The sequence below is a fragment of the Myotis brandtii genome, unplaced genomic scaffold, assembly GCF_000412655.1.
Source record: "Myotis brandtii unplaced genomic scaffold, ASM41265v1 scaffold48, whole genome shotgun sequence".
Lineage (NCBI taxonomy): Eukaryota > Metazoa > Chordata > Mammalia > Chiroptera > Vespertilionidae > Myotis > Myotis brandtii.
This window is the reverse complement of record NW_005368341.1, coordinates 3,019,697-3,030,855: the sequence shown is the minus strand read 5'-3', so window position 1 is coordinate 3,030,855 and position 11,159 is coordinate 3,019,697. Positions and strand designations below refer to the sequence as shown.

The 11,159-nt window shown below is 39.4% G+C and overlaps 1 protein-coding gene across 6 annotated transcripts in view; it reads left to right on the top strand.

Annotated features, from left to right (window-relative positions):
- The first annotated feature begins 46 nt into the window (after positions 1 to 46).
- C1GALT1 (core 1 synthase, glycoprotein-N-acetylgalactosamine 3-beta-galactosyltransferase 1) overlaps positions 47 to 11,159 on the top strand; it is a 33,459-nt gene continuing 22,346 nt past the window's right edge. Inside the window, exons 1-2 of one of the 6 annotated variants that reach the window (XM_014547637.1) lie at positions 47 to 67; positions 9,834 to 10,070. In XM_014547637.1, the coding sequence (XP_014403123.1) occupies positions 9,851 to 10,070 (220 nt within the window). In that variant the 5' untranslated portion in view covers positions 47 to 67; positions 9,834 to 9,850. Of the gene's footprint in view, positions 68 to 5,119; positions 5,208 to 9,831; positions 10,965 to 11,159 lie in introns of those variants that run through there. The other 5 variants (XM_014547640.1, XM_014547638.1, XM_014547636.1 and 2 more) reach the window with 5 other exon arrangements.

The following is an 11,159-nucleotide window of genomic DNA, read 5'->3' as shown; positions in this document are numbered from 1 at the left end:
GGCTCCCAGCGAGCGGGCACCTTCCTCGAGTGCCGGCGGCTTCCTCCGGGCTGTGGCGGATCTTCAGGTTTGTCGGGGACACATGCCCCTTTTTATGTCCCCCTGGCTTGGGGGGGTGACCGAGCCCGGTGTGCCCTGGGCACTTGCCCGCGGGGACAAGGAGGAGGAAAAGGTTTCCTTCTTCTCTTCCCCTTCCCCAGGTACGAGTTCATTAGTAGGTGCTGCCAAGGTGGCCGGCCATACAGCTGGAGTTTGGGTAAATTATATTCTCTTAAAAGATGACCGTAATTTAGGGGCGGGGACTTATTTCTCCCTAGCGCTTACCCTAACGCCTGCCTATATACCACACGCGCTGGAAATGGTGACTAGATTCATGACCTGGTTCTCTAAGCTCATTATAGATATTGTGGCATATCCTTTTTACGTTGTCGGGTTGGGAGCTGTTATGCAGCTAAACCGTGGATTGATTCCATTATGAAATTTAAAAGTTAGTTGTAAAAGTTGGAACTTGAATGCGTTAGAGTGGGTGATTAGGCCGAGGTGTAAGGGACGGAAATAGGTTCGTGTGCGACCAGCTGGGCATAGAACAGAGAGCCAGCTGTGCTGGGCACCAGGGGCAAGCGTCGTGCGTGACTTCAGGGGGTTTAATTCCGGTGTAAGTATAGACAGTGGGAATCTTGAGTTTCTTGTCTTTTTTTTTTTAATTTCTTTATTGATTAAGTTATTACATATGTGTCCTTATCCCCATATTCCTTGAGTTTTTAAGAGGGGTTTAGACCGCTTTTTACACCTTTATCAGATAAATGTCAGATGAGCCTTGTGTTTGATGCTGTGGGCTTCTAAGTATCGTGTATAGTAAACTAGACGCATTTTCTGCCTGCCTTATTGTGTATTGATGATGTGCAATTTAAGTGAATATAAAGTTTCAAGTTACCAAACAGTTAATTCTTTTTTTTACCATATGTTAAGTAAAATAATGATTTAGTCAGGAAAGTATGACTCATTAAAGTTCTTCACAGGAAAAGAGTATGGTTTTTTAGTACTAGTAGAGAACTATTAAATGTCTCTCTCAAATTTGGTTGGAATGTTTCAATGAATCTTTTTACTTAGGACTCAGCATTTAAAAAATATTTTGTGGTTACTACCCATTTAAAGTATGGTTTTTTTTAAAAAATACTTTTTGGTATAGATTATATATTGCTGAGTAAATTAAGTATTCAGAAATTCTTGGAATTCTTAGAATTTTATCACAGACTTATTTAGGAGTACATATAATGAATTAATGTTCACTTAGTCATGGCAATACACAAGTTTGTCACTAGACATATACCTTTTACTATATATTTGTATATTGATTTGTGCTCACTAAGATAAAAATTGCATTATATATAGCTTATGAACTTTACAAACCATGGCAATATAAAATAGTCTTTGTGTGGTAAAATCATTGATTGGAATTCTTGTGACAGTACAGGCATAAACAATCATTAGATGGAAATGGACAATCATGCTGAACTTCAGTTCAGACTCACTTACAACTTTAAGCTTCCAAGTATAAGTATGTGACTTTTAGAAGATTTGTTGAGATTTAAGTAAAAAGGTTAGTATACAAACTAACAAGATTGAAAGAAAGGCATGACAAAATTCTTTTACTGAAAATTCAGTGGGATTAAGGTCATTCTTCTAAAAGAAGCAAGAAGAAAAAATGGGGAGTTGTTCCATAAAAAGAGAAGTAGCATTTTATCATAAAATCTAAATGTGTATCTAATGTGTACTTAAATTTTCACTTTGTACTTAAATTCAAACATAAATGCCAAAATCTGTAATGTGTGAAAATAGGAAATGTGTCCCACCTTTTGAGAAAAAAACTCCTGTGTCACAACTAGGGGGAGTGCTACTGGCATCATGTGAGTATAGGCTCCAGATGTTGCTAAACGTCTGACAGTAAACAACAGCCCCCACAACAGAGAATTTATTCAGCTCAAGATGCCAATTGTGCCAAGTTAAGAAACCTTGGCTTACCAGGACTTACACAGTTGGGGCATAGATGGTGGAGGGAAGAGGGTGTTTGTTGTGTAGACAGAGAAGACAATAGGAATAGCGGAGCTAATTGCACTGGGATATTTGGCAAACTAGAGTTCAGGATTGCTGAAGCATAAATTATAAGGCATGGAGTATTAACATATGAGGCTGGAAACCTGGACAGAGTCTAGGTCAAGGAGGGGCCTTATCATGTCCTTAGTTTTTGTCTTGTAGGCAGTGGGGTCCCATGGATTGATAGAGTTCAACTTTTCATTTTAGATAGGTCATTCTGATAACAGAATGGGAATAAATTGAGGAGAGATAGCCTTGAGTTGGGTAGACTGGTGAGCTATTGCAGGATCTTAGGGGAGAGAGGAGGGCCTGAAATAAGACAAGTAGTAAAAATGGAGAGGAGAGGATGGATTAGAAAAATATTTAGGAAATAAAATTGGCAAGATTAGGTAATTAGATCTGGGGTAAAGTAAGGAGAGTGTTAACAATGTCTCCCTAATTTTTACTTTAAATAATCCAATGGCTCCTGGTGAAATAGGAACCCATTGGTCAGTAATTTAGGTAATTACCAGTAAATTAGGTAAGATGAGCAGGCTTAAGGGAGGAAGGCAGTGAGTCACTTTTGGACATGTTGAATTTAACATGCCTGTGGTCCAGGTGGAAATGCTTTGTGTGTATATAAATCTGAAAGTTGGGGGAACTCTGGAAAGGATCAAGAGATCTTTTTGTGTAACAAGTGTGGGAAATTAGTGCAATTTAGTTTTTCTTATATTATTTCATTCCCTATATAAAATATCTACCTTTATTTAAGTTTTGTCAGAAAAGTAATAGGTATGTACTTGATTTTTAAAAGTAAAACATAAAAAAGTTATAAAATGCAAATAAATTTGTCCTTGCTGCCCATGCCACCCAGTCTTAATTCCCAGAGGTATCCCTTGTTAAATATTTTGTATTCAGTAGTTCCCCCTTATCCATGGGGAATATGTTCTAGGACCTCCAGAAGATGCCTGAAATTGTGGATAGTACCGAACCCTGTTATACATACATACTTCGGAGATATTATGAGTTCAGTTCCAGATCATTGCAATAAAGCAAGTCATAATCTTTTAGCTTGTGGAGGGTTTTGCCTTTAATTTGTTAAAAAAAAAAAAAAGGCAACATCTGTGAAGCACAATAAAGCAAAGTGCAATAAAATGAGGTATGCCTGTACATACTGTTTTTTTCCCCTCAGCATACATACATATATACATAACTTCTATGGTTTCTCTTTGAAAGCAACACTACTCTTGTGCTTTGGGGCCATTATTAAGTAAAATAAGGATTACTTCAATATAAGCACTTCCGTACTAATACCAGTTCATCTGATAACCTAACTACTAAATGCCTAACATGAGGGGGAAACATTTACAGCCTAGATGTGTACAAAGGGATGATTCATGTCCTGGGTGGGACAGAGCTGGATGGTGCGAGATTTCATCATGCTACTTAGAACAGTGGGCATTTTAAAACTTACGAATTGTATTCTGGAATTTTCATTTAACCTTTTTGGACTACAGGTAACTGAAATAATGGAAAGTGAAACTGCAGATAAGGGGGGGGCTATTGTACATCATTCTAGAATTTTTTATATATACAGAAGCATTTAAAAAGCCAAATGCAATCATACTATACAGACTGTAGAGCTTTGTCTTAAAAAATAAATCTTTTATCTTAGATGGGTGTTATGAGAGAAAATAAGTGAAAAGAGTAAAGTGGAGATTAATGGTTATAGAGCATCATCTCTTTGATATAAATTAAAGGATGTACATACATATATGCTTATACAGGCATTACTTTTTTTCCATGGATACATAAGAAGCAGTAGTAGTTCCCTTTGGGGAGAGCTAGGTGTAGAGGTGAAAAAGAAAATGTTATTATTTCTGTATAAACTAATTCCTGTCAGTAAATAAACATTGCTATGGCTACCAAGAACATCTTTCAGATTATGTCCCTAAGAGAAATTTCTGGTTATGAAATGATAGGTCAAGGCATATAAATTTCAAAAATTTAAAAGATATTGCCAGCCCTAGCCAGGTTGCCCAGTTGGTTGGAGCGTTGGTCCATACACCAAAAATTTTTGGATTTGATTCCTGGTCAGGGCACATTACTAGTACATAGGTTGCATGTTAAGTATCTGTTTTTATATTAGGTTGATCTTTTGTTTTTCTCTTTATGATACTTTTTGTTTATTTTGGTTTTTTGCTGCACATATTTTTTTTAACATTTAATATAGAAACATACCTTTGAACCAGCAGTTTCACTGCCAGAAATTATCCAATGAATAACCTCATACAATTTAGTCATAGCTTTTGAATTTGGGGAAGGTCTCAGTTTTTTATATAAAAATATAAAAATAGGTTTTCTCCTAATTTTTTTTTTATTTTTTTTTTTAAGTATTGAAATCTTAGAATCATTTGGAATTTGAAAGAGAAAGGTAGGGATCCATCTGTGCTTTTTACTCTTTTCCCATATGATTAATTCAATATCATTTCTTGAATGAGCCATCTTGATTTGAAATGCTATGTGGCTTATGTATTAAATTTCCATATGTGCTTGTTTTTCTAATAGATTATTTTGATCTGATAAAAACCAACAGGGCTATCTTTGGGCTTACAAAGGTAGGTTAATTAACTTGCTATGAGAGACTAAACACCAGAGGAACTGTCAGCATTTCACTAAATAAAGAAGGGACAGGGCTATTATAGGGTTTTGAACAGTGGGGTTTAGATACAATTTAAATGAATCAATATTTGATAGGTTTAAAGCACAGGGAGACTGTGTGTCAAGGAGTTAATTAACATCAGGCATAAGCTAAGAAGCCCAGTCAGAGTCCTGTTGCCTTGGAGACTACAAAGTTAAGATAAATGTGGAATGTTGTGTCTGAGAAACCCTTATCTGACTGATTTGGAAATTGAGGCTGCTTCTGTTAAATTAATGATTCATCATTCATGCAAGAGTGGGATGTTGTAATATCATTGATATACTTTGTGACAGTCTGGTTATAGAGAAAAAAAGTTTCTCAGTGCTATGTCTTTTAAATTAAAAAAATTTTTTTTACAGATTTACAGATACATTGATATGCCTGTTTGACCTGAATATAAAATTATTTTTATTACTATACCACCATTTATTGTAGCTAATATATTTTAATATTTGGTAGGCCTAATCTACCCTCCAACCCCCAATGTGTCCCTTTCAAGAATTTTCCAGTATACTCACCTGCTTATTTTTCCAAACAGCATTTAGAATAATTTCATCATTATTAGATTTTTTAAATCTTGTATTTAACTGGGTCTGGTAGGGTTAGTTCACCCCCATATCCCTTTCCAGAATTTCTCATGTTCACATGTTTATTTTTCCATACTATGTGAATACTTTATACCAAGTTGTTTAACTTTTAAAAAATCTTATATTTTTGTTGGGGTGCATTACATATATAGGTTCATTTGGAGAAAATCAACATCTTTATCGTTGATTTTTTCCCCATTATTTTTTATTATGGTAAAAGACACATAAAATTTACCATCTTAACCATTTTTAAGTGTAAGTTTCAGTGGTATTAGGTACATTTATATTGTTGTGCAACTGAAATGCTATACCCATTAAACAATAACGTCCTGTTGCTTTCCCCCTCCCCCCTAAGTCCCTGGCAACCTATTCTACTTTCTCTCTGCATGATTTAAAAAAATATATGTTTTTATTGATTTTAGAGAGAGGAAGGAAGAGGGAGAAAGAGGTAGAAACATCACTGATGAGAGGGAATCATTGATTGGCTGCCTCCTGCATGTTGGACCGAGCCCTTTTCGTCAGCAGGCAGACACCCTATCCACTGAGCCAAACCAGCTAGGCTTAAGAATTTTTTATATATTCTAAATACTAGTTCTTTTGTTAAATATGTGGTTTGCAAATATTTTCTTCCAGTTTAGCTTGTCTTTTTAGTCTCTCAGTAGTGTCTTTTGTGGAGCACAAGTTTAATTTTAATGAAGTCCAACTTATTAATCTTTCCCTTTTTTGGATTGTGCTTTTGCTGTCAAGTCTAAGGATTCTTTGCCTAGTTCTAGATCAATATTTTCTTTTGTGTTTTTTCCCCCTAAAAGTTTTATAGTTGCATATTTTATATTTAAGTCCAAGGTTCATTTGGAGTTAATTTTTGTATAAGATGTGAGATTTAGGTCAAGATTTTTTTTTTTAATTTTTTTAAAATTAATTAATTAATTTATTTATTTATTTTTGGCTTAGAGGTGCCCAGCAACATTTATTGAAAGTCTTATCTTTCCTCCACTCAGCTGCTTTTATACAAATATCAGTTGATATTTGACATTATACATTTATCAAATATCTATTTTTCAGTTGTCTATTCTGTTCTATTGGTCCATGAGCCTTGTACTCCAGTACTATATAGTCTTGATTTCAGTTGCTATAAGATATCTTAAATTCACGTAGACTGATTCCTCCCACTTTATTCTTCTTTTTAAAAAAATTGTTGAGCTATTCTAGTTCATTCACCGTAACATATACATTTTAGAATAATCTTGTCTATACAAGAAATCTTGAAAGAATTTTCATAGAAATTGAATTAAATCTGTGTATCCAATTAGGGAGAATTGACATGTTTACTATGTTGAGTCTTCTATTTCATGAACATAGTCTGTCTCCCCAGTTTTTTTAGTTAAGTTTTGATTTTTTTTAATCAGCATTATTTAATTTTTAGTCATACAAGGTGTGTACATGCTTCCAATTGTTTTATGTTTTTCATAATGTTTATCTTCAAAGGTATCATTGAAAAGAGGGCAGTCATGTCAGAAATGTTTAGCTAACATTCAAAGTTTGTTTAGATTTATTTAATTTCTCTTTTTTCATAAATTCAAGTAAATCTAACTTAATATGTTAAGTATTTAAAATAGCAGGACTATTTTGTAAATATACAAACTTACAAGCCAAATTTTGTAAAACTATAGCAAAATGGTGAAGAGTTTGAAGTTTTTTTTTTTTAGCCTCACCCAAGGATATGTTTATTGATTTTAGAGAGAGGAAGGGGAAAAGAGAGAAACATTGATGTGAGAGAGAAACATTGATCAGTTGCCTCTCCTACCTGCCCCGAGTGGAATTTAAACCTATAACCTACATATGTGCCTTGACCAGGAATTGAACCTGAACCCTTTTGGTGTACAGGATGACACTCCAATCAGCTGAGTCACCTGGCCAGGGCAAGAGTCTGAACTCTTGATTTAGATTGCTAATGTGATCCTGGAAAGGTTACTAACCTCTCTATCTTAATTCATCTATGAAATGGGATCAGTGGTCTTTAGTTTATGGTTTAAGGCAGTGGTCAGCAAACTGCGACTCGCGAGCCACATGTGGCTCTTTGGCCCCTTGAGTGTGGCTCTTCCACAAAATGCTGACTTTTGCGCATGGGCCACGAAGTTTCAATCGCACTGTACATGCGCACCCGCACGTGGTATTTTGCGGAAGAGCCACACTCAAGGGGCCAAAGAGCCACATGTGGCTTGCGAGCCGCAGTTTGCTGATCACTGGTTTAAGGTAATCCATATAAAGCTCTTAGTACAGGAATCAAATCTTAGCTATAATTATCTCTCCTTCTTTCTCTGTCTCTGTTATTCATAAAGACTAGAGGCCTGGTGCACGAAATTTGTTGCACGGGTGCGATCCCTAGGCCTGGCTGGCGATCGAAGTGTGAGCATCTGGTGTGGAAGGGCAGGTCCCAGCTGACCTCTGGGCCCTGGGCAGCACCTGGGCCCCTCACGCCCCCTTCCGCCTGAGTCACAGCACCCGAGTCCCCATGCGGAAATGCACTGAGCGCAGCCGGACACCACGGGTCGGGGCGCAGCGTGGGCCTCTGGGCCGCCGAGCGGTGCCACACCAAAGCCAGGCGGGCAGCACGCTCTCTCCCAGCTGGCCTCACAGACTGGCTCCTGCGCAAACCCACAGGGAGCCCTACCAGCCCCTGTGGTCCCAGCGGCTGCGGCCCAGCTCACCCGGAAGAGGCTGCATGGGTGTGGGGCAAGCTCCTCGTGGGTGACTGGCACCTGAGCACAGGGTCTTCCCTGACACACGAGCCCCGGTTTTCTGGGAGAGGGTAGCAGGGGGAGTGAGAGTGAGCTCAGCGGACACCTCACATTCTCACTGCACCTCCATCCCCGTCACCCCTGCCTTCAGGTAGCCAGCGAGAGGTTGCAGCCCCCTGCCCGGGTGCCGCAGGAGGTTGGTCGCCACCACCTACTCCCAGTTCCCCGTCCCAGCCCAGGGCCTGGCCTTAATTGGGTAATCAGGGCCTGCCAGCCACTGGTTGCCATCTGCAGGCAATGAGTTGGGGCCGGCCCCCCCACCTGACTCTCTCAGAGCCTTAGAGCCCTGCCCCCTGCCACCGCTACTGGTCGCCATCTGTGTGTCCTGCCTTGGCCTGGTGCTGCCAGCTCATCTGCTCCACCAGCCCGCCTCGGTCCCACTCTCGTCGGGGCCCATCAGGGCCAGCAGCACCTCCAATGCTGTGTTGCCAGTGCCCGCCATGTTCTGTGCCACCCCCTGGTGGTCAGTGCACATCATAGTAAGTGGTCGAACTCTTGGTCGAGAGGACAATTTGCATATTAGGCTTTTATTATATAGGACTAGAGGCCCGGTGCATGAAAATTCATGCACTGGAGGAGGGGGGTGTCCCTCAACCCAGCCTGCCCCCTCTCACAGTCCGGGAGCCCTCAGGGGCGGGAGGCGACCCAGCGATCAGGGGAAGGCGATGCCCCCATCACACCTCTGCTGCTGCCACTGCCGGCAGTCCAAGCCTCGGCTGGCCCTGGTTACCTGAGCCTCGGTCGGCCGTGGGCGGCTGAGCAGCCACCATCCAAGGCTTGCTTGCGCCTCGGGCGTCTGCTGGGCAGCCGACATCTGAAGCTTGCCTGTGCTTCAGGCCGGCCCTGGGTGGCGGGGGGGCTAAAGGCAGGTCCAGCCGCACTGTGCACCTGCCACATCCCCGGCTGGGCTGAAAGGACTGTGGGACTCTGGCGGCTGGTGCAAGGAGCAGTTGGACCCGCCTGAGGGCAGGTCCAGCTGCATCGCGCACCTGCCACCCCCCTACACCCCCACACCCCCGGTGGGGCTGAAAGGACTAGGGGACTCGGGCGGAGCTGAGGGGACTGGGCACCACCATCTTGTGGCTCTGAGCGCTGCCATCTTTGTGGCGGCATGACGATCAATGTTCATATCCCTCTTTATTAGATAGGATGTTATTCATCTCTGTAATGATATTCATCAAAAGTTATTTCTAGGATTTAGAGTGATTTCTTTCTTCATGCAGTGCTTTATTGCTTACTTTGTTGTTGTTGTTGTTGTTGTTGTTGTTTTAAACAAAGAATAATACAAACCTTTTCCTTAAAAAATAAAGTAAAAATATAAATTTTAGTTGTCCCAGCACTTTGCATCTGTAATTTCAGTTGTTGAGCCAGGAAATCTGTATTTTTAAAATGTTCCTCAAATGATTTTGATTGAATCATATTTTCCCATACTCGTATTTACCCATGTCCCATCTCAACAATGATTATTCATTTTTTGACTTGTCCATAATGTGCTGTTTTAGCAGTAAATTCATCCTTTTATCTCCTGTGCATAGGTAGAAGTTAAATATTCTTAGATATGTTCTCTTATATGAAAAGAACTAACTTTCCAGTATAGCTAAAAGTTATGAGACTTTTTACTTTTGGTATGTATAATGCTCTATAGTTTATAACATCCTATTTTTTTTCTTACAGAAATACACTTTTGGGAAATGGCCTCTAAATCTTGGCTGAATTTTTTAATCTTCCTCTGTGGATCAGCAGTTGGATTTGTTTTGTGTTCTCAGCTATTTAGTATTTTGTTGGGAGAACAGGGTGACACCCAACCTAAGATTCTTCATAATGATCCTCATGCTAGGCATTCAGATGATAATGGACAGAATCATCTAGAAGGACAGATGAACTTCAATGCAGGTGCTAGCCAACATAAAGATGAGAACACTGACATCGCTGAAAACCTCTATCAGAAGGTTAAAATTCTTTGCTGGGTTATGACAGGACCTCAAAATCTAGAGAAAAAGGCTAAACATGTCAAAGCTACATGGGCCCAGCGCTGTAATAAAGTGTTGTTTATGAGTTCAGAAGAAAACAAAGACTTCCCTGCTGTGGGATTAGAAACCAGAGAAGGCAGAGACCAGCTATACTGGAAAACAATTAAAGCTTTTCAGTATGTTCATGATCACTATCTAGAAGATGTTGATTGGTTTATGAAAGCCGATGACGATACATATGTTATACTAGACAATTTGAGATGGCTTCTCTCAAAACACAGCCCTGAAGAACCCATTTACTTTGGGAGAAGATTTAAGCCCTATGTTAAGCAGGGCTACATGAGTGGAGGAGCAGGATATGTACTGAGCAAAGAAGCCTTGAAGAGATTTGTTGATGCGTTTAAAACAAAGAAATGTACACATAGTTCCTCCATTGAAGATTTAGCACTGGGAAGATGCATGGAAATTATCAATGTAGAAGCGGGAGATTCCAGAGATACCATTGGAAAAGAAACTTTTCATCCCTTTGTACCAGAGCACCACTTAATCAAGGGTTATTTACCTAAAACATTTTGGTATTGGAATTATAACTATTACCCTCCTGTAGAGGGTCCTGGTTGCTGTTCTGATCTTGCAGTTTCTTTTCACTATGTTGATCTTACAACCATGTATGAGTTAGAATACCTTGTTTATCATCTTCGTCCATATGGATATTTATACAGATATCAACCTGCCTTACCTGAAAATATAGGGAAGGAAATAAGTCAAGCATACAAAAATGAAGATCCAAAGTAAAATTTGGGAAACCTTGAAAGAAAAGCATAAATGAACAGAGGTAAAATGTCTAACATTGCACTGAAGAAGAACTTCTGCATTTCTGATGTAGAACACTGGAAGCCCAGTGAAGAATTCTAAATGAACATTCCGTATTAGAAATCTTTCATATGAATGCCTATAAACTGAAGCTTTAATAAGCTGTGAAGTCTGTTAAAATGTGTTTTGATACAGTTATATATATATATATATATAT